Source organism: Saccostrea cucullata, unplaced genomic scaffold (genome assembly GCF_032062105.1).
Source record: "Saccostrea cucullata isolate Sc308-1 unplaced genomic scaffold, CSIRO_AGI_Scuc_v1 ctg1371, whole genome shotgun sequence".
NCBI classification, from domain to species: Eukaryota; Metazoa; Mollusca; class Bivalvia; order Ostreida; family Ostreidae; genus Saccostrea; species Saccostrea cuccullata.
This window is the reverse complement of record NW_026940188.1, coordinates 52,055-76,895: the sequence shown is the minus strand read 5'-3', so window position 1 is coordinate 76,895 and position 24,841 is coordinate 52,055. Positions and strand designations below refer to the sequence as shown.

Here is a 24,841-nt window from a genome sequence, read left to right as displayed (position 1 = left end):
AATAAATAGTTAATATATTTCAGTTTTTGCATGCATACTAACTTGTTGAAAGTATTATTTAATATATTTAATAAAATATCATACCAATAGCAGTAGTTTGTTCCTACTTTTTGCATACTTTGGTTAGTTCTTATAATGCTAGCTGAGGGAATAAAAAAAATCTTGATTGGCAAAAATTGGGACAGTTTAATTTATTCTAAATATACATGTGGTATATCAGTACAAAGAATTTACAACTATTAAGCAACAACATAGAGAGCTTACAATATCGGAGTTATCTTTCTTTGAATCGTGACAAAGAACCATAATATTTTCAGTTTACGGCCAAACGAGTCGGATGTTTAAAAAAAGACCAGCGAGTAAAAAAGAGTGTCCATGCACAAAATTTAATGACAAAACGGTTATTTATCTAAGTACCTCCTTGTTTTAACTTGTTCTCTGTATACTCTCCTCACCCGCTGACATCACACCTGCACCACCTGTGGTCGTTTCAGCGAGACAGGAGACGTGTAAATTTGTGGTGCCCCTTGACTCCCCTCAATGTATAGTCAACATTAATCTTGTCTTATACTTATTGCAAGCCATTAATTTCATTAGTTGATAAATAATATAGTCTGCATTAATCTCTACACGAGCTGATGGCCTCAACCTTGAAATACCGCGTAGTAGACGGTTCAAAATGTAAGGGTAAAAGGATTTTTTTTTTCATTTATTTATTTATTTATTTCGCGAATGTATACGCGTACAATTTGTCAGTTCTAGTTGCAAAACACATTCACAAAAAATGTTCTCAAAGGTCACACAAAATTTTCAATTTCTATATTATTTCTGTAATAAAATCATTACAACAGTATATAGTTTATAGCTAACATAATATTGAAATAAAAATTTGTGGCCTTTTTTGAGAGAGAGGGGCTTGGGGACTTTAGATTTATAATGACTGTCTTTTAATAAAATGTGAATTAAAATGTGCGAATTTCAAGGATAAACAATCCCATTTTTTTTTCCAGAAATCAGCAGTATTTCTGATAGAATAATACTTAAATAGGTAACGTGAATAATATTTTCCAGATAAAGTTGGAGAAATACATATAATTTTGTCACAACGTCAAAAGTACTAGTATATGTACAGCTGTGTATAAAATTAAACAGAAAATGATACAACAAAGTCGCATATATCTAAGCAACAAAGAAAACTGAAGATTTTTTTTTTTATTTTAAGAATGAATTATTTATGTCATTTCCATTCAAAATCAGTCAATATATATATACCTAGAAAACTTCAGATACAAGAAATTAGAGGAGAACCAGAAAACCAAAGAATTCGCCGAGAACGGCTTGTATTAGAGAAGTATAAAGCAGAAATTGATCTACTACAAATGCGGGGGAAATACAATGAAGATAAATACAAATCAATTGATCATGAAATTTATTGTATTTCAAAGATACTGTTCAACAAGACGTCCTGAAAAAGGTAATGAAATTATGGACTGATGAATGCTTGAAAGAAGAAAAAAACTCCATAGAAAGATGGATGAAATCAGAAAAATGGCTACTGACCTTTGAGAACAAATTCAAGGACGAATTCAATGGAAAAAAATCCATTCTTCAAAACAAAATCCAGTGACTTTGGCACAGGAAACCAGTGCAATACTATGACCATGAGTGGAAAACAACGTTAGAAAATACCATCATAAATTCAATCCAAACATTGCTCGAACCAGAATTCAAACAATTAATGGACCCACATTCAACACACATAATGGATTCGGCAGCTATTACAAAGACAAAAGACCGAAAATTCCATACCATGAACGACCTTATATGTATGTACATCAACAAGCAAAATTTCCCGTTGCAAAGAGTTACTTATTGCAAGCCGAATTAATTTCAAAGCTTAGTTGATCAAATAAAAAACTTCCACTAAATGAAATTAAAATTCTTGAAAGGGGACTTAAATTCACACCAACACCTAGATAATACAGAGGAATTAACCAATGACATAGAAGCATTTTGTAGAAGATTAAGATTAGCGGAATTTTTCTTAGATGAGGAAAACAGTGATGAGTCTATTGTTTCAAATCCTTGACCCACCCAAGGGAAGAAACTATAACCTGGATAAATTCATTGAACATGTTTCTAAATACCCCAAAGACAATGTTCAGAGAAAACAGTCTTCAAATAATTTAGGAAAATAAGGACAGCCATTGAAAATTTAAAGAAGGATGAAAACATTATTATTTTTTTGATGAATAAGGATTATTATAAAAATTTATGCCTTTCGATACTTAAGATTTTGAAAAACAAACAGAGTATCGATCTAAAAATATAATGAAGAAATTAAGTGAAATCATTGCATTTTAACTACAAAAGAAATCGACTACCTGTTATCGTTTGAAGTAAAAAACACAATTTTTATGGACAAAAATTCACAAAAGCGCAATTATAAGCAAATTGTGTAAGGAATCATATTCTATGTATATGCACTTTTAAAACTAAGACCGATAGTAGCAGGGCCATCACACATAGAATCAATTGGACATTTTTGAAACCATATGTATCAATAAAAAGTTATATAAGGGATATATTGATTTTTTAAAATCACTAAGAATATTCCAAATGTCATTTGACGTGACCAGTATGAACTAGGACTAGAAGCAATTGAACATTGGATTGATGAATTCCCAGAATTAACAACTTCGTTTTTCAAAAACGTTTAATATTGGAAAATAACTTTATGAACTTCGATAACAAATTTGTGGCCTTTTTTGAGAGAGAAAAATTTGGTGTTGAGTGCAAACATTTTATTCTCCTGGAAACGATATTTGGATTTATAATGACTGAATTACTTTTAATAAAACAGCATGTGGAGAGTTAATTTTTAATGTTATGGTCATGAATTTCGTATATTACAAGGATACCTTCTCTAACATTCCTGTTTTTTTCCAAAACACATCAAGAACAACATTCCATATAATTTAGCTAGGCGACTCTGTACCATAATATCGGACAAGGATATTTTAAATGTCAGACTTGATGAGTTACGGGAATTATTAAAACAAAGGCATTATCCAACCTTACTAATTGAAAAAGGAATAGACAACGCCAAACTACATGACAGAAACAGCCTATTCAGATACAAGAAAAACCCGTTCTGTATCTACACACAATCCAAAAAATCAAGAATTTTTCCAAGTCATCAAAACCAACATGCCAGTTTTATAAGGATGAATGACGTACTCAGTGAATTTCAGTTGATCAAAAGTAAAAGACAGAGCCCATCCTTAAAGAAGATTTTAACACGAGCCAAATTTAACAATACAGAGGAAACAGCCGGTGTTAAAAAATGTCATCATCCAAGATGTGGAACCTGTCCCTTTTTACAGGAAACCGAACAATTTATTTTTAAAAACGGAAGAAAATTCGTTATTCATTCTTCTTTTACCTGCGAAAGTTCAAATTTGATATATGTCATGACATGTTCAGGATGCGGCGAGCATTATATTGGCCAAACACACCCTAAGACACCGCATGACGGTCCATCGTCAACAAATTCGTCAAACTGAATACCAGTGCACTGCCGTGATATTAGAACATGTGCATATACAAGTTCTATAACAAAACTTCCGAAAAGGAACGTGAAACCAAGGAAAAACATTTTATTTCATTGTTTAAACCAAAGCTAAACGCCCTGTCATAATAGACAATTTACAATTTTCCCGCAATTTGTCTAACTGTTAACGTATTTAATTTTTACTAAAGCGCAACACTTTTGACGTTAATGACGTCACAATATACTTTGAAATGTTTGTATAGAGCAATATGTCAAACTCCTGATGATACAATTGAAACCGGTAGAGTTTTAATCGGCGTTCTGTTATTTTTTACTATATACATATATATATATTTGTTTGTGTTATATATGTACCCTCAACGCTGGCTGCGAGCTTTTCATTAAAGAAAGCTCAAGATATGATAATAGGCTAATTTGGTCCGAAATATATTGGTGATACCCTAGTTTGCAATGAAGAACTTTAAATGATGCTTGTTATAAAACCAGTAATAATTTTGATTCAAAGTGTACACGATATACATAACAATTCAAAAGACGGTAAAAAGGGATAGAAATAAAATGCACAGTTTCTATTTCATTACACTGGTGCATTCAGGGTGTGAAGTTTGTAGAAATCTACATGACTGTACTATGTACCTTCAACTTATCTGTCAGTGGCCTTTTTTCCATTTAAATATCGATAGAATCCAGAGGAGACAGAGCAATGAAAAGGTTGGGAAACTTTCATCGTCCAGCTGAAATCACCTCTTTTGTTAACAGTCAATCTAATTAGCAATTGGAACCGACCTGCAATATATGAACGGGAGTTACATTATAGCATGTATTGAACAATTGCAGTTTTTCAGGATGCTAATTTGAATTGCTAATTTCAGTTCAGCTGTGTTATTTAAGAAGAACTCTGAATTCTGAAACTGATTAATATATACGTAATTGTATTTCATGTATGTACAGATGAATGATGAAAAAAGATTTCCAGATTGAATACAGGGTTACAAATTAAAGCAACAGTTCTGCAAGTCAATTTTTAACCCGTTGATGTCATAATTCCGAGATAATTCTCGACTTTTTGTCTCAAATTTTAACACTGAAGGGTCACATTTGCTTCAAAATTTCATATACATGTAAATGATTTTTTAAGCCGGTTAAAAATTTTTAAATTGCTAAATTTGATCAACAAAATCTAACAAGCCATTACAGAAACAATGGATGTCTTCTGGATAATAACTTTTTCTTGATATAAAAATTAGTTCACAGGCTTTACTACATTTAGCCTCTTTTCGCTAGGTTTTTAAAGTTTTGTTTTGACCTTATAGTGTCGATGTATCCATCCCTATCTTCCACGTAAAGACAAAACTATTAATTTTGTTTTCTGGAAAAAAAAACTTTAAGGGCCTACAACACTTTTAAAAAAATACAAACAAAATATACATACATGTATAATATGAACATGTATTTGTAAAATGAAAGCATCATAATTTGATAACGCACAACCAGCTAAACAAATGGAGAAGTGAGTGGCATTTAGTGATGCATCCTGTCACCTTTGTCTGCCATCAACACTCGCCCTGCACAAAGGCTAATTAATTGTGGCTCGTTAGGTGTGATAATTAACGAGCTGAACTGTCGTGGTGGCCATAAACTTCTGTCCCACTGAAAGCTGGGTCGTACAGTCAGTACCTGCAGGAAAAATAAGTTTAGTCACCATCTTTGAAATGAATTAATGTTATAAATAGAACCACGTAGCAATTTTAAATTTTAGACAGAACAAATGATTTTTAAAAAATAATAATAATGCAGGATAACGCCTTTACTGTATCTACAAGAGACAGGTTCAAACTGATACCTATAAATAAATATTTCTAAGAAATATACATGTATTGCCATCAATAAATATTTATGCTTATTATACGTGTATATAGTTCCTTTAGTATAAATCTTTGAGAAAATCTTCGAAATTAGTTGTAATGTATATTAAAGACAAGATGCTGACCACTGTGTAGGTGACGGGACTGAAATTAACACGTTACAGGTGATGCCCGGTGTCATCTGTCCCAGAGTTAGGTAAAGCAAGTCCACCTCTCTCCGACCGCACAAGCCAAAAGAGATTAAACTCGAAAACAAAACTGCCGTCAGATTTAAAGCTTCAGGTAAGATTTCAATCTCTTTTTTTTATTTCCAAATCCTTTAGTTATTTTTATCAAGTTTAAAAGTTTTGATAGAATCAAGTGATTATATATTGACATGTAGTTGTATAATCCATACAGGTAAATTCGAGCTTTATATAGCCCCGACCATATGATCATTGTGTTTGGTTTTCACTGTCGCATGCTCAATTTTTTTTTTTATCTAATTTTTAAAAAGATTTTATATTCAGTCGCATAAAGATTCTGTTCAAATTACCGATCTTAATCTTTTATTTATGAAAGACTTCTCTTATCAATTATTTAAACCCCAATCCACACACCAACGTGAAAGTGATCGAAATTACAGCATAAATTATAATATTTGTGTTTTTGATAAGTGGCGTAGTCTCCTAGTGGATGAGGCATACGTGGTCTTTAAAAATAAAAATTTTATCGCATGACAATCAAAGAATATAAATCTAATAGCTGTTCATTGATATTGAGTGACACTGATTATTGAGTGTTGAGCTCAACTTAAAGAACTACCAGCAATATTATTAGGCTGTATTTGCACAGAGTGAGTGCCTTTGTAAAGATGTAATGACGAGGAACTGCTTAATAGACTCGCTATAGCCGTTAGGTTGACAATGTCTATAGTTCATTGATATATGTGATATGCTTTGTAAGTTCTTTATATTTGGGGCAGATGTTGATTAGACATTCATTTAGATGCCGGATTCATCGTTCTGGCAGTCTATAAGGTCTGTTGTTTTTAATTTTTAATTTTTTGAAATATTTTTTTCTTTACTTTAAGTAATTTATGAGATATAATATATTATATACCGATATATCGTATAAAATATAATTATATTTCCTTGCAAAATATATGTTAATTTTTTAATAGAAATGTGTTCAAAATCAATTTGTCGTTACAAAAGAAATAATCACTTTTAAATTAATAAAGATACTGCATTAAAATCAATTTTGGTGACTTTGTTGAAATGCCGCAGAGCGATTGTTGGTATTGTATTTTTCCGACAGGAAAATTGCATGATAGTGTTAGCCCTCAATTCAAAAAGACAAAAATCGAATTCTGCATGACGCCAGTTGAGATTTTTAAACTAATAAATTATTATCTTAGTTAAGTTATTTTTTTAATTCATTAGTTGAGATTTAAGGTTAAATAACTTGATGATTGTTCACATTCAAATATCAGGTATTTGTTTTTCGAAAAAGTTGAAAAGAGTAAGCTTGAACATAGGCTATTCAATCAATCAACATGGTACAATATTAAATTTCATTTTTTTTCTCTGAACTTGCATCTACTAGTTCAATTGATTGATATTTTTAATGAGTGCCTGGTGCCAAAAGTTTTGGTTTTAATATTTATTACTTCCTCACATTTCTGTATTTGCAACTACGTTGTACGCGTGTCTCCTGCCACCTTAAAATTGCAACAAACACAATGTTTCTGATTCAAAAAGTACACACAATTCTTTCAAAAAATATAATACTAAATTATAATATACCATTTCGTAAATCACTGAAATATAAATATTTTTTAAAAAGTGTGAATTACTATAACTCCATATTGTCTGGTTTGCATTAAAGATATTTGAAATATTTAGTTTTTTGAAGTTCGTGTACCTACATGTAAGTCCTTGTTATTATTACTTAATGATTCTGGTCATCAGTTCACCTGGCCTAGGGGCCATAAAACTTAGACGAGCTCACTTTTGATCTCAGTCTCACTAAAATTAACAAAGTAGTTAATAGCGGACAAGTGTATGTATCATTATAAAAGGCGTATGTAACTTAAGAGGGCTAGGTGGTTGTGGCTATTTTTAGACTATATTGCTCTCCTTTAGAAGAGCTTCATTTAAAGATATACAAATTGAATGACCAAATTTTAAACTAAAATGTATGAATTTTTTCCTTGCCAAATGATAAATGTACATGTCAATATCTACTTGTGTGAATATATATATTTTATATTTTATGAATATACATTTTGTTAATTTTGTCCGTTTGTCCGTTGTTGAAAATAACTTCTCTCTTCGGATTCTTTAGTTTTTGCCCATTTTTGTGTATATAGGCTTTTTAAAACAGTTTTCATCTAATATCTCTATAAATTGTCTTTCTACTGTATTTTATTCGAAAAGATATTGGGATTTGAAGTTCATGCAGGTATATGTTGCATTATGAAAGGCTTTTGCAACTTTATTGAGTTTGAAAAATAACAGATTTGGTCTTTCTGTGAAACCACATTTACTAAAATGCAGAACTTTTGCTCAAAGGAATTTTGTGTACTTGTTCGTCGGTTAACTTGTAATCTTGGGAGGAGATTTTTTTAACAATGAATGAGCTTTAAAATGAAATTAAGCAATGTTATGATGCGCAAGTTTAAAATCTTATCTAGCTCATTAGAATCCTAGGGTCATTTTGAAGTGGTTCCTGTTGATCAGAGGTTTTTGGTGTCCTGCACTATTTGTTGTTCCCATAGAAACAGTAGAAAGATCTAGGAATTATCTGTTTGTCCCAGACATTGCCTGGATAAAGAATGACAATGCTTGTGCTGTATGTTTATTAATTTTACAAATTTTCATGATTAAACATGTCTGTGCATTTATATCGGTGATAAAATATGCAAGTAAATGTTAAGGGTAAAAAATCCAAGAAAACTATTTCACCACTGGTTTAACATATCCATACATGTTGTAAACAGGTATCGGGTATCATCTTGATATAGAATTTTATCTGTCTGATAACTATTGTAGAAAATTTCTTAAGAAAGCTGTATTTTTCTGTTAAGGCACCTGCCAGGTGACTTCCTTCTATTTTAATTAAACAAAGAATCGTTTACTGATTTCAATTAACACGGGACAGATTTACACCTTAGACACAACAAAGGTTCCTTGACTCAAAAATACCCCCTCTGTTAAGCGGGGAAATTTACCGTCTCATAAACAAGATGCCCCTGGGGTATGGGGGTTGCTTTACGGGGCAGGTGAAAAAAGAGGGTCTTTTTTAGGGAAGGAGTGTAAGGATGAGTTACAACCTTAGAAATTGGGGACCAATTAAACATTTTTCCCTCCAGGGCCTAGCCTTATATGTGGTAATGAAAAAACGCTTTTGTCGTTGGCTGTCTTTTGGATACAGTTTAACAGTTCAGCGATGAAATGCGAGATAGCCTCAGCTTTCGTTTTATTGAAAGTTTATTTTAAAAGGTTAAAACCCCTAATTTCGCTCTAAAGAATTTCAGATTACAAGCTCGTGTGTCAAATTTATTAATCCGTTCATCGAATCAAGGTTGTTCTAAGGAATATTATAAGACCTAATAGAAGACATAATGGTTAATAATTATACAGCGATGACATCTTAAGAAAACCTTGGTGAAAATTTGCGAGCTTTTTTAATTTAGAAACTCCCATAAAATGTCTGATTATATCTTAGTGGAAGGTCATATAAGAGCAACAAGTATTGTTGCTTTGTGATTGTGGCTTGCTATATCGACCATACATCAAGTCGCCACACAGAAATTTAGAATGTTATCATATTTCAAACAATTAAAAAACACAACTTCTAAATGAGTCAAATTGATTTTTAATAAGGAGTTGTGTTACGGTGTTTATGAACATTTATACATTTATCTTCAATTTCAAAAATATTTTATAACAAATATAAAAGTTGTTCGTCACTCGTCATGAATTTGAATCATACAATTGAATTGGTCAAGTACGCACTATCGGTCTTTTGTATACGAATAGTTTCCCGACATAAAGAGATATAATTTAACATTAACAATATTGAATAAAGTCTTCAAAATTATAGTGTTCTTGGTTCTATTTTAATAAACATTTCTAAAATTTTGATTATACATGAGAAACATTGAGCTCGTTATTTCACGAAGGCCAATGAGAGTAAAGAAAGAATTCTATTCAACATCAAAACAACTGTAGCCGTTCAGTTTTCTTTTTGGTAATTTTTAAATTTACTATATTATTTTTTCTGGAACCAGTTAGGATATTAAAGATGGTAAATTTCAACCATATTTCATATTAACATTTATTGTGCTACTAAAATACTTAAAAAATTCAAAAACATGTAAATAACAACCATAAATAGAGTTGTGAAAATTAGAGAAGTCTTGTAAGTAGAAGTTAACGATTAGTCTGGCACCAGAGATTACACGACTTAATTAGAAGGTACCATCTCACTCGTCCGTGTATTAACAAATTACGAGGCGATGCTGAAGCATCTATTTATTGCACGGTACAGGCTTGGTTATTGCACAAGCGGTGGCCCGCAGTCTGGGTGGAGGGCCGCTCTGTTATTATGTCGCCCTGGACCCGATTTTTGCCTCTCATTATAACACCCCGGACTTTTAGTATCTCCATTATCTGGTTATGAAGATGTCAGAGTAAATCCACTTCACATTCTACCAGCAGTCGCTATTTAGACTGACCGGGGTTTATTTGATTTTAGTATTTTCTTTTTCTCATCTCCCTGATGATAAAATTTGTAGTATACTCTGACTTTATGTCCGCGCTCTGCAGGCCCCTATTGAAGTTTCGGAGTAGGCCAATAAATTTCATACCTATTATCCGGCCTCTCTTTGTGTAACCGTAATTGTGAAGAAAATAGCAATCTCCCTATAGGGTGGATTCTCAGCTAATGTTTAGAGAAACAAGTCTTGTAAGTCAATGTAGCAGAAGAGGATAAAGGGATCAAACACACATTGAGTCACTGTATTCATCTTCTACAAATACAGACAGTTCAGGATTAATTTTGTTAAAAGGTGACTGAAGACAACACGGAAAGGGTAAGACATTTGGAAAGGAAATGACAAAGGTTTTTTTTTTTTTTATTTTACTTCGAATACATTTTTTATAATTGTGTTTACAAAAATTTATTTTTTAGTTAGTTATTAAACTATATTTTTTGTTTGGGATAAATAGACACAAGACGCCGTTTGATTTGAAGATTTCCGCGAAGTAAGAATTCCAAGAATAAACTGCGTTAGGCATAAAAAAGAACAATACTCTTATTATAAATTCTCAGGTTTGCAAACCTCTCCTTTTTATTGATAGGTTTTATCAATCTGATTGAAAGTCATCAATAATATCAAATAGATAGCACACGAATTTATGCAAATCATTTGTGAAGATGTCTGTGCATAAACGTGTGATCTGCTCCTAGTTGTATGTCTGTGGTTTTCGAGTGGAAGTTCTTTCATCTCTGCTTTTGAATAAAAACTCATAAACCATTTTTAATATGACCGGTCTTATGCCAATCTGTATAATATATTTATTCAAATGATTTATTTTATAAAAGTTTAACGGTGTCTTCTGTCAGGTCTTTATAAATAGCTATCAAATGAAGTGTCTGTATTGAGCTCGCCTTTTCACGCCTCACCTCCCAAAGGCTGAATATTGATGAAGTGATGCGTCACACTATAATTTTTAATATTTTTTTTTCTTCATTGAAAAACTATTGAACATCTGTGGACGTACTCTGTGGAAAAGAGAGAAAAAGGTAGATATTATTGTCAAAATAAGGTCTTATTTTAAAAAAATTAATTTTTTTTTGACATTTGACATATTTGTCATCTTGGTTTAATGTCGAATTTTTTTTTTTTCGAAATAATAAAAATTGTAAGAAATTTCTCTGCCACGCATGTGCTTGTCAGTTTGGGATTTTTTTTTATTTCATGAAAAGGGCAAAGATTTCTGCTTTATTTGTTTCGTTTTTTAACTTAAATGTATTTTAATGTCGGAACACATCACTGGGAGATGTGGGACCCTGCGGCCGATGGAGTTAAGTCCCTTTGTTTACAGGATTACCGATTTGGAGAGGTGTACTCGGTTCGCCTTACTCGGGGATTTGATTTGAGGGGATGGACATTGAAACTGTATGAACTGGGACTTCTTTAAAAGAGCATTAGTACTAGATTATCGCCACTCTGACTCATGATTTTGTTTTTAAAGTTCAAGTTTATAAGTGCTTTAAATCTTAATCTTATTTTCACTTTTGTAATGACCGGCTTTGATTTTATTGTAAATAGGGACTTTCTTATCCCGTATTATAGAGTCAGTTTATTTTTCATTGTTAAAAGTTTACATTAAAGAACTAATTGAGGAAACAGTCGTATTTATCTTTGCATTTAGTCTATAGCTGCACAAGATTTAACTTCGCAGGTAGCTCTGAGGTAAGACTGAACTTTTTCCACCGTTTTCAAAAAATACATATTCATGTGCAAATGCACTAGCTAAGCCTTACTTTTACAACTACAAAAAGCGAATTGATTTGCCTAATAAATTAAACTTATGGAAATTAAAAGTAAAACCGTCAATGTTTGCTTGCTTGAGGATACACTTTTATTAATTAATATGCTATTGACTTGCATTCATTTTTCGGTTGCGCCGAATACATATTTAGTCATGTTTAAGTAGTCAGAACTATAGGATCTAGTGCTCTCTGGAGAAATTACCCTCCATAAATTGGACAGAAGGTCGTGAGAATTAGAGAGATTGGGGTATTGAAGGCAAATTGCTAATAAGGTAAACACAAATATGAAAATCGTTTTATCAGGTGATAAAAGTAGAATGAATTGGGTTTAGCCATCTACATTTGTACGACGTGCTAAGTGTCTGAAGGTACCTAATGTAGTATAGAAACCTATAGGCCCCACTGAACTTCAGGAAAGGTTACTTGAGTTTTTGTCGTTGTAAATAACATTAATTTCCTTTTTTGGGAATTTCTTTAATTTTTTTTTTCCTTTTATGTTTATAGGTAAGTTTGACTTTGTTGATTGCATGTGGGTTTTTTTTTCGTTTTGGATGCTGTAATGGAGAATGAATTTGACACAGAGATTGTTTTTAAATGATTTTTTCAGATTATTTAAATTAATTATACATTAAACTTTCTAAAACTATTTGTTATTAGGAACAAAATTAATAAAAGAAGTAATAAAAACAGGAAACACTTTTTAAGGGGGCTTGTCGATTCCTATTTTTTGTTTCAATGCTTATATATACAATAATTTAATGATACACTTTTAAACACAAATATTATCTTGGTTATTTTGTCTCACACATTTGCTTGGCTTGATTTATCAAAATATTAATATTAACTGATAAAATAACTCTTTAGTCTGAAAAAATAATTTTTTAAAACACAATTTATTTTAATACAGTGTTCCATTTAAATTATTCAAATTAGTACTGATTCTATTTGTGAATTTAGAACTATTAATTGAAGTACTTTTAAAATTAGAAGCAAGTCCACTCTTTAATCAAAATGAAAACTCTTGTGTTCAGTTGTTCGCTTAATTTACCACAATATGGTTTTATGACCCCAAAGGCTTCAACATTTAAATCAATTCTATTGTTGTCTATGTAATTTAATGACATGTTTCTAAATGTATAATAGATAAAGAACATCTTCAGTTCTTTTCATCTCTGTAATTTTTTATTTTGTGTCTGTGATCCTTTAATCCCTTGCTATTATTATGCCCCTTGAATTGACCCACAAGAATGAATTACAGTCAGTAAGGCCATCATATATTATACAATTAATGTTACCCCTAGGGTGCGGACATGGGGTCTTGATTGTTATGGGTGTTTATCCCGATCCATAGTACTAAATTGAAACTGACAGGACACTGCAGTGACTTGATCACTCAATATGACACTTGATCAGGGACAAATCACCGGAATTATTAATGTTCTCTCCCTTTGTTTCGGTCTGGAAATTCTGCAGGAAATCCAGAATCCATGTCTGAAGTCAAAAACAAATCGTGATTTGAAATGTAAAACCACTGTGAGTATTTTCTGTTTTATTGTGAATAATTAATGTAGGATCTTTTATTCCTTTCTGAATGTCATACGTTATCGAAGCATGTCATCTTGCTGTGGTTATGTGTTCTCTTTCCCACGTTTTGTTTTTAGTTTATTTTAAAATTTCCTCATAAACTAAATATATTTTGAAAAGTCCTTTTTTTCGCCGTATGAGATAATATCACAAAAACTATCTAATTTTTGATAAACTTTAAAGATTAGTATGAGAGAAGCGCAGGCTTTTAACAAATTGATTCTAAAGACTACACAATAACGCTGTCGTGCCATCATAAGAATTTTAATAAAGAGGTGGTGGATTTGATTTCAGAAGTTGGGTCTTTTTCCCCGTTTTTGACGACAGATAGTCTAATTTTGAAGTGAGAGAATGATTCTTCTCAAGAGAACTGATCTCTCAATGTTGAGATACTTCATAGATTTAAGTGCACTCTGCATTTTTATATTTAATTAGATCATTTTATTAATCACAAAGAGAGAAGAGGTTTGTCTATTGGTTTATTCAGGCTCTTGTCAAAATTGAATTTCATATACCAATAGGAACTTACGGTGCAGACATCTTTAAAGGCACCTGTCTTTTATTATTGGAATAAAGGTGAGATATTTCAAAGCTGTCATTTTAAATTTCTGAACAGTAAAGTTCAAAAACAGTACAGTTAATTAATTGAAATTATTTAGAAAAGGGATTTGTTTAATGATAATTTGGTTCTGCTTTAGACCTTGATTTTAACAAGTATCTAGTATTGTACGATAGATCATGTTGAGGAACAGTAAAACCCTCCTACTTGTGCTTTACTCAGTAAAAGCTTTGGAATATTCTCTGACAAAGATATCTTGGAAAAATCGATAATTTAACCTGTAATGACCCATGCAGTCCTTAAAAATTCAAGAAAAGTTAAAAAATATAATGTTGATTGTTGTGATACTAGTAACTACATGCATATGTTTCTTTGTGTTCGAATATTTTTGTTGTTTATTTTTTGTTTTGATTTAGTTATGGAGGAATCCTTCTTAATGACTTTTTTTTTTCCTTTTTCAAAGCATATTTTAGTTTGTATTACCTATTATTAACAAAACAATTTAGTGTAACATTCGATAAACTCAGTATACATCTGATTAGATCGTTCACACCTCAACCCCTATCCCTTGCAGATAACGCAATAACTTTTCAAAAATGCGTCCAGATTGAGATACATGTATCTGATATAATTTCCATTTTTTATCAATTTGAAGAGAACTTTCCTCCTGTATTATTTTTAATTAATGTTGTATTTTTAATTTACATTTATTTTGAAATATACATGATGTGTGTCCATCGTAAAGTGCCATGTACGTCAAATCTCAACATGGGGACAATGTTCTCTTATCACAATATGCAATAAAATTTTCGGCTTTAGCAAAAATGAAAAAAAATATTTTCGCGAAACACAGATTTTATAGCAGATATTAACAAAGACAAAATATGCCGTTTTTCTAGGTGTGAATTTTTACAGTGTTAAAACCTACAGCTTAATACGACACAAAGGGGAGATAACTCTTGAGATGTTTAATTATTTGATGACATTTGTTGACGCAGACAGGTTAATTCCCATTAAGTTGTTAGGATTATCTACACCTTCTTGAAGTATGTGATTAATGATTAAGTTAGAAAAGAACGGGGAACACAAACACTAGAAATTAAGATGTACCTACATAGATGTACATTATATTACATAAAAGCAGAATTAAAATATGTAATGGGGTAATTTTCCTAATGGTACCGGATGTTGTTATACATCTAAATCATTTAATTTCACTAAAGAAGAAATGTCAAATATTCTTGACCTACATACAGAGTAAAAGAAAACAATGCTAAATATCTGAAAGTTGCATTAATTAACACAATTACATTTTACATTGTGTTTTTTTTTCAACAGCATATTTTAAAGTACATGTTTGTTGAGCTAATTGTCTTTTAAGTTTTATTTCTTTAAGAACATTAAAAGTAACCACATTTTCACATCATATACATCATGTACATTCAAATTACATTTACTGTCTTCTCTGAATTTATTTTACGAAGAGAAAATTATTAATATTAAAATATTTGAGACATTCGGTTCTAACATATTGCACATTTACATGTAAATACAGGTGTTTTCTTTAAGAAGATATACGACTTAATTCTCATCCAATATGACCCCTGCCGTGCTTGTTTATTACTATTCAGTAATTTAGACATTTCAATCAGTCAAACAATAGAATTAAAGGAAGTGTTTGATTGAAACTGTTGAAAGACTTTAAACCTCCCCGTGGGGCCCTGTGTAACCCCCCACCAACCCTGGTTCCTCTGACACCTGGATTTCCTGTGACCCAGGTATAGAGAGGGGCCTCACAGCTTCTGACCAAAGGCTCTAATTGACAGACAAACAAACAAACAAAGTCAACAAGCCCAGCAGTCAATATTTGCCATGCTTCCTGTTTTGTAAGGAGGATTTAAATGGTCATTGTAGCATTTTTGGGACAATATTGACACTTTCGGAGTGAGAGTCACACTAGATTATACCTACCGAGTCTTTTTACCAGTATCCCCTCATGTCAAACACCTCTTAAGTGTTGTCCTAACATCTCGTATATTTCCTTACAGGGTCCACTTCACAGAAACTGACCAGGACTGTTCAGTCGGACATACTCAAGATCAAGGTAAAAAGTTTATTTTTCTTGATTAGCTTAATGGTAATCAATTTACTTTCGTCGTTAATTTTAACAATGAAAATCAATATAGTTGTAGCAATTTGCAAATCTCATTAAACAACATTTTTCAATTAAGGGTTGAAATTGTATTAACAATGGACGAGCAACACATGAAAAAGAATTGAAATCATATACCCGGTATTTATTTCTGTCAATAAATATGTATAGATGCATAAATCATTCAATCAATTAATCAGTAATTTTATCCATTTGACTTTTGTTCTGTATGTAAGTATTATAATATCAAAATGTTTAGATTTTTATATTTATTGTTCTGAATTAATTTTAACTTTTCTTAACTTTCTCAAATGATTAAATTCATATAATATTTAATGATGATATAATGATAATATAATAAGAAAAAAAAAAAGAAAAATTTACATGAATGAGTCTTAAAAAACGATGTACAGATTTTCCTCAAGTTATCAGAAATGTTAAGTATTTTCTCAATACAGTCGTTGGATCAAACGAATTATGCAATAGTAAAGGTTCACACAAAAATTTAGGATTGATGGGAATTAAAATACTAAACTTGTTTATGTACTAAATGACTAAGAACCTTCAGATTATCTTGTAATTTGTTAGCAGTGGTCAAGAAAAGTTGACAAAAGTTGACGATTGCTTCTGTTTATAATCCTGCAAGGATCAGTAAGGCAAACTTTATACAGATAAATGCCAGTGCTATCATTGCTGGTTAAACCATTGTTTCATCTCGAGAGAATCTTTTATATCTGTATAAATAAATGTTACATTCATTTAAATGATAATACAACATAATGAAATACCAATATTTTAGAGCGGAATTTTCTTTGAAGTTTACATCTGTAGAAACAAAATGTTTGTTCTGTGACAGATAAATATTTTAAATGACCAAGGTAATAAAAATCAATTCCCTCATTTATTTTTCTGCCTGTCTTGCTAACCATCATGTCTGCCGTTAGCTATGTATTGTTTTTGCGGGTCGGACAGGAATGTTTTTAATAAATTTCATTGTTGGCTTATCAGTCATCCTAACTTTCTGGTAAGATCCTACAAGACTTATCAACAAGGTTCCCAGATAAACAATCATAATTCATATTGCTTCTATAATCCCAGGTATAGGGCTGGTATTATTGAATATCGTTCCATCTAAATCCCTAATATTAATAGAAAGTCCCCCATCACCGGGGCCACCAGGGGGCTCACGACAATGTCAGGGGGGACATGTCTGGGTTGTAAAGCTCCCCGGTGACAGTAATGATGCTTCTGGCTGAACATTAGATTATTAATGTCAGAGTTATAGTTGACAAGGTTAGTCACTGTTCCTTAAGTAAACTGTTACAAACTCCGCTGGTGTTTAAAATGTGAAAAAAAGTTTGAGATGAAGGGATTGAGAGAGGTCACTTTCCAGGGTTAATGGGTTAATTGAAAAATTCTCTTTGCACCAACAAGCTCATAATACATGGAATTGTACAGTTTGTATGCTTTTTTCAGAAATTGGTAGACACTTGATTTTTTTTTCAATGATATATTTTAAAAGATTTTTATTTTATTATTTTACAGGGAAGTTTTGTTATGTGAGACACTAAAATCCACCCGGAAATCATGACTCCAGCTAGGACTGTAGTTTTTCTCCTTTTCTTGCCAATTTGTTTGGGATCCATCAGTTTCACTCTTCAGGAAGAAGAGCCAATAGACACTCTGATAGGAAACATTGCCACAGAGAGTGAACTTGCCAGCAACATGACAAATGAAGAATTCAAAAGCCTGAAATATGATTTTTTGGACCAAACCAAAATGGCTTCCTTGTTCACTATCAATAATGACAATGGAAACATTTACACAGCAGTTGTGATTGACAGAGAAACGGAGTGCAGCTTTAAGGAGGTGTGCTCTCTCGATTTCGATGTGATGGTGCGATCCACTGTTAGCACAAGATATGAGATTATTTCTGTGAATATTATTATTCTGGATGTTAATGACAGAAGTCCTACATTTGATCCAAATGTTATTACGGTGCAAATTTCTGAATCGGAAGCAGTGGGAACCACCATTGGAATAGACGGTGCATCAGATTCAGACTCAAGTGCCAAAAACAGAATACAGAATTACACCATTCTTCCTGTTGATGGGCCTTTTGGATTAAATGTGACAAAGAAAGATGGAGGATATATATTGAAACTAGTCTTAAAAAAGACACTGGATAGGGAGTCAATAAATTCCTATCAAGTCGATATAGTGGCTTTTGATGGAGGTCTTCACCCTAACTCTGGGACTTTGTCAGTCACTGTGGAAGTAACAGATGCCAATGACCACTCTCCTGTTTTTTCTCAAAGTATTTATGAGACTAAGGTCAGGGAAGGGGTTCAAATCGGTACATCCGTCCTGAGAGTGTCAGCTTCAGATGCTGATGAAGGAAAAAATGCAGAAATCAGGTACCATTTCAGTCCCACCCAGTCAGATCTTGATGAAATAAAGAAGATTTTTGCCATTAATGATACCACTGGGGACATTTCTGTAGTGGGTGATTTAGTGTATGAAGCAGGCAAGGTTTATGAGATCAGTATTGAGGCCACAGACTTGGGACAACAGCCTGCAGAGTCTCAGTGTATGGTCAGGATTACAGTGGAGGATTTCGGAAACAACCCTCCCAAAGTCCGAGTGAATTTCCTCTCCTCCAGCAGTATAGGCATGGTCAATGTCTCTGAATCCTCAAAACCAAAGTTAGTCATTGCTCATGTCAATGTGGAAGATACAGACTCTGGTTCCAATGGAGTAGTGACCTGTGATATCTCTGACAATTCCTTTGCTCTAGAGGCTGTTCAGGGAAAGGGGTATGTTGTCCTTATAAAGTCTCCCCTAGACAGGGAGACAAAAGCTATCCATAATGTGACTGTAACATGCCAAGATCAGGGAACCCCAAGGTTGATGACCTCTGTACATTTTCTTGTCCATGTTCAGGATGAAAATGACCACAGTCCAAAATTCAAACAGGCCATATACTTTTCAGCCATCAATGAGAACAATGCTGTAGGAGATTTCATCACCCAGGTACTGGCCATTGATGATGACTATGGTCTCAATGCTCTAGTTAGATACCAGCTTTCGTCTGACTCCAACAACTTGTTTGCCATTAACCCTGAAACAGGAGTGATCACAGCAAACACAAGATTTGACAGAGAAACAAATCTATTTTACAAGTTTACTGTTATTGCACTGGACAGAGGGAATCCACCTAAATCCAGCACTGCTTCAGTGGTGCTCAATATCAGTGACATTAATGATAACCCACCGGTCTTTCAGGTACCAGAATTCCAATTTTTTGTGCTGGAGAACTCTGATCCCTACACAAAGATAGGATCTGTCAGTGCCACTGACAAGGATGAAGGAAGTAATGGGGATGTGGTGTTTAAGCTGTCTCAGAATTCTGATGTTCCGTTTACAGTTCAGACTGATGGGAGTATTCTGACCAACAAGTCGTTAGACAGAGAAATCAGTAGTAGCTACAGCTTCCAGGTTTGGGCTCGTGACCTTGGTTCACCATCACTGAGCAGTGAGATTACAGTCAATGTTTTAGTGCGGGATCAAAATGACAATGCTCCGTTTATTGTATACCCCTCCAAAGACAATAACACAATGTCCATCTCCTATCTTGCTCCTGTTGGTTCCAAAATATCCAGCATTAAGGCCTATGACTTGGATGAGGAGGGTCCCAATAGCCAGCTAGAATATCTCTTCAATAATGGTAATGAGCTAGATATTTTCTACATTGGAAGAAACACAGGGAAAATCTCACTGAAGAAAACCTATCAAATAGATATGGATGTGACCTTCGCTGTGTCTGTCCTTGTGAAAGACAAGGGAGATAATCCACAGCATAATATTACAAACTTTTACATTGTGTTGAAGTATTCCAATGGAACAACTGTTGAAGCTCTTGAAGACAATGGAAATAAGAACATTGTAATCTCTGTCATCATTGTCTGCTTCACCATTTTGATATCAGCTGTCATATTTACTGTCATCTGCATTCTCTGTCGCCAAGACAAAAAGCTGAAAAAGTCCTATATTCAAAACTCAGACAAGACCCTTTATGACCAGAAAGTACCAGAAGTCGTGATGGAGGTGACCCCAGAAATTAACGGAGTTCTGTGTAACCCTGGAGACACACCGACTAAGAAGAAGAAAAAGGAAGTCAGTTTTACGCTGGATGAAGAGAATCATAACATGGTCCCTGGCTTCAGTAATCAAGATTTTAATGGCAGGTCACACAATCAGGTAATTAAGTAAAACTTCTGCTGAATTAAAATTGAGATGAGTATTGAAGTATAATATTATTTTCAAAAATTACATGTTCTAATTTTTTAAGTCTTAATTTAAAGCTGATTATTTAGTGTTTACTGGTACACATATTCATGTACTAAAATGGAAGAAATTTAAATTTCTTCAGTTTAAGTTTTCATTACAATTAATTATAATAAATAGCCTTTAGGTACTCAAAAACATTAATTTTTAAGCAAAGATAAAATACATAGAGTATTGTCAATTCAACTTCTTTTTTATATATTCATAAGTAATTTGTAATCATATCAGAATAATTTTCTCTTAAAAACGGAATTTATAAATAAAAAAAATTTATAAAAAGTGAACAAATATCATTTATTGCTTTAGAGAGTTAAAAGAAAAGAGAAGAAAACTGTCTTTGATGTTTTTGATTTATTCCTTTTAAATGAGTTTAAACTTATAAAGTATTTGGTAACCTTTAAAATTGATCATTGGAACCTCTTTGATTTCCATAAAGCTCATAAAGACATACGGAATGAGTAAAAACATAAATCCCACTCGACTTGCTGGTGTCAATGTTAGCTTTAGCTTTCCTAGGCACTTTGTTCCTTTATTTGAGGGTCCTTCATTTGAAAAAAGTAAATTTACAAGTCAAACATTTCACAAGTCCTTCTATTTGCGGGAGCATTCTTTCCTTTTGAACCCTAATTGATCTGTCAATACCAGAAATCTGGTTTTGCACAACAGATGTACACTAGTAGTTACATTTATTCTACTGGTCTTTGCTGTTCAGCTCTCTGGCAGGGTAGTCAATAAAAGAATTCGGGGGTATAATATCCTGGGGGTGTTTTAATATGGGATTAAAATTCGGGGAACAAACAATGCTGTAACTCTATGTAAATATCATAGTTTAGTCATTTGTCAACAACTACTTCTGGACAATGGTCAGCCTATTGTGTAGACATCAATTCTATTAAAATTGACTCCATGACATGTATATATTTGTGTAAACATCATGTTTAACCAAAATGTATTCTGTTGCTTTTCAGGGACCCCCAGTTCTTGAACCAGACTATGATGGTGCTCCTACAGAATTCCAAAATTTCCCTCCCAACTCCCCCTATATAACTAACAACAGACCATCTGGTCATAAACAGGTACACCATTACAAATCAAATAGAGAAAATATTTCATTTTGAGATAAAATATTCCCTTTTTATGTGTAGAATCAATTGATTGCCACCCAAACAGTCATCTAAAAATAAAAATTCATGGCAGTTGATCAAAGAACAAATTTTCAATGTGTCAAGGGGAAAAACTCAGGAGTTTAATTTTAATATGTCATTTAAAAATTGATGGATCAATCTGACAGTACAAAAAACTTCAACCTTTAATGAATTTTTTAAAAAATCCTTCAGTTCAAACCATTTATACTGCATTCTCTATGCTAGAAACTTTAACATTTCAATAATAGCTAGAGTTCATTTATAACTTGCTGTACATTTGTGATAGAAAATATCAATCAAAATAAATTGCTTTTTAAAAAGAATAAATATAATGATTATTTTAAAAACAGAGACAGCCACTGCCCTCTACAGACAATTTCAGTGATTCCTCAGGGGACACAACTACTGCAGATAGCGGAAGAGGGGGAAGTGACCTTGACCTAAGTCATATACATAGACAAGGTAAAAATCAATCAACTGTGAAATGTTTATTATAAGTTTAAAATGAATAACCATTAAACAATTATTTTGAGTCTAGGTATTTGTGTTTATGGAGAACTGTTTTATTATATTTCAGATGACACAGGATCAGAGTATGCCAAACTACAAGCCCCTGGTTCCCTAAACAAAGTGCATCTTCCTCATTTTGACAATTTTATTCAGCACACACATGGACACTTGAAAGCCCAGCCCTACAGTGCTATGCATCAGACACACTCAAATAATACATCAGGACAGTGGAACCCTTCATATGTCTGACAAAAATCCTAGATCCACCACAGATTTTCATAAAATTTCTTGATCTTCCAGTCCTATAGGATCATTGTATGAAAACTACAGCAATAACATTTATGTGTGGAAGGAAATTCATCTCTTGTTGATCTCATTTTTGATGGTGCTTATTTCACAGAAACTATTCTTGTGTGCATTTTGTTTAGTTGACATTACTGTGTACATTAACCCCCAACCTTACTAGTATTCAAAAATTATAATCTTCCCAAGCTGTGTGGAAGATATTCTATTACAAAGAGCAGAAATGACAAAGTTCCTTTCAAGATGACTCTAATATAGTAAGTATATCATTTCTACTAAAGATATTCGTTTTCAAAGTTTTTGTGTCATGTCCTTATTGGTATTTATAATTATAATATACATTTAAACTGTACATTCTTAATTTATTTTGATACTTAGATGCATAGCCAAAATGATGACGATCAAACTGTAGTCTAAGAACCTTGTTTTCTTCCTCTCTGTTATTATAGATTTTATTACAAAAAATGACAATAAACTCTTCTAGGAAACCTTTTTAAAAAGTACTCAGTATTCATCAATTGTGGATAAATTTTGCTACATTTTAAGATTGGCCTTTACAAGTTCATTAAGGTTAAAAATGTTGATATTTCCTTCATTAGAGTGTTTCTGATCTAAACTTTTGGCACCATTTTGGTCATTTACAAATATGTGACAAAGAAAACATAATCTGACCAAAAGAAATTTTGTTTTTAGGTTAAATAATTTTTCGAATAGCTCTTTTACCTTTAATGCTTTCTATTGAATCTGCTAGCCCACAGTTCAACAAATCCAGATAAAAAAGGGTTATTTTTAAGTGCACAGATCTCTAATATTTTTCTAGTTCTTAAAAAAAATATACAGCCAGCTGATACAACAATTGTAAATGTGCACTTTAATTGGGCAGTTCTGTTCACACATTATACAAATAGTAATATTCTTGATAGCAAAAAACTCTACATGTATATGCTGTCGACCTTCGTAGTGTTTATTCTAGTTTTATTTTATTTTTCAGCCTCATTAGATTTATCCATGACATTCAGAGGTATAACAGTGCCAGCATCCTGATGACCTACTGAACAACGCCAGGAAAACGTTGTACAACATGACTGCTACCGTTTATTATCATAAATTACACATTGTCTTTGTTACAGTTGTTGAATTTAATAAATTGAAAATACATGTTAAACTTGTTTTGTCTTAAAATAAATTTAAGTAAAGAAAGTTCAAGATTATTGGAATATTAGTTTCAAGCTGTGCATGTTTAAAATACAAATGTACATAAACGCGCAGGTTTTCACTGAAATATTTCCAATATAAAAGCGATCTTTTAAATTGTTATATTAATTTTATCAAAGAGATATCTATAAAAAAAAAACCACTGTTATCTGAATTATAAAAGTAGGTCATCTATAAAGAGGTTGAGTGCTAACAATAAGCTTACTAAAATAATTCTAGGTTAGGAAAGAGTTGCTTGGACTTTTTCCAGACGTTTTTCATAATTTGGATATTTGACTTGCCCGGAAAATTGGCACATGTACATCAAATATCAAAATCGTGAAAAATGTCTGTTAAAAGTCAAATACATATACTGTACATCGTGTATTTCGGAATAAGGTTACTCTTATTTCACTTCCTTATAATCAAGGACATAGGTTAAAAATTCGACGATAAAGGTGCCTATTTGGGAGTTTTCTTATTAATAATTCCGTTTGACAGAGATTTACTGTATGTTATTCAAAATAATAAAATATTTTTACGATTGCATTTTTACGATATGGTCAACACAATAAAGTCATATAATTATCAATTTATAGTATATACACTGTAATTAAATATTTATATTTTTACCCCTTGTTTGAAGGGTGGGGTGTATAAAAAAATTATAATCAGCACCAGCAGATAGAGTAATCATTTAATAAAAAAAAATAAGCATTAAAAAAGACATACAGCGTGGACAAATTATAGAACCGAAAATAATAAAATAGTACTAGTAGGTATAAGTTCCAAGTAGGGTAAGGACTCATAGCCGGACTTGCACACAATGAATTTTCCCGAGAACCTTACAGTTTTTGAACTTAATTTGTTCTAATTCTGTGCCAAAATTCAGAGAAAATGAGCCGGTGTTATTTTTTAAAATTGATTTTTACATTTTAAAAAGAATGTATAGCAAAGGTATAAGTGGGTAAAGGAACTGTGACAAAAGGTAGATAACTCGGGATTATCGACATTGCGAGTCAAGAGTTGTTGCTCTTCGGCTGTCTTAACCTAAATATGTTG

General features: G+C 32.4%; 1 protein-coding gene across 3 annotated transcripts; it reads left to right on the top strand.

Moving 5' to 3' along the window:
- The first annotated feature begins 6,251 nt into the window (after window positions 1–6,251).
- Window positions 6,252–23,707, top strand: LOC134254936 (putative protocadherin beta-18). 3 transcript variants are annotated; one of them, XM_062737473.1, is made up of 7 exons: window positions 6,252–6,458; window positions 16,177–16,232; window positions 17,826–20,540; window positions 21,596–21,703; window positions 22,123–22,234; window positions 22,350–22,842; window positions 23,577–23,707. In XM_062737473.1, exons 3-6 carry the CDS (start codon window positions 17,868–17,870, stop codon window positions 22,529–22,531), a joined length of 3,075 nt encoding a protein of 1,024 aa, XP_062593457.1. In that variant the 5' UTR covers window positions 6,252–6,458; window positions 16,177–16,232; window positions 17,826–17,867; the 3' UTR covers window positions 22,532–22,842; window positions 23,577–23,707. The 3 variants fall into 3 exon arrangements, with proteins under 3 accessions (XP_062593457.1, XP_062593456.1, XP_062593455.1); XM_062737472.1 differs by lacking the exon at window positions 6,252–6,458 and adding an exon at window positions 11,191–11,232; XM_062737471.1 differs by lacking the exon at window positions 6,252–6,458 and adding an exon at window positions 14,034–14,145.
- The last annotated feature ends 1,134 nt before the right edge of the window (window positions 23,708–24,841 follow it).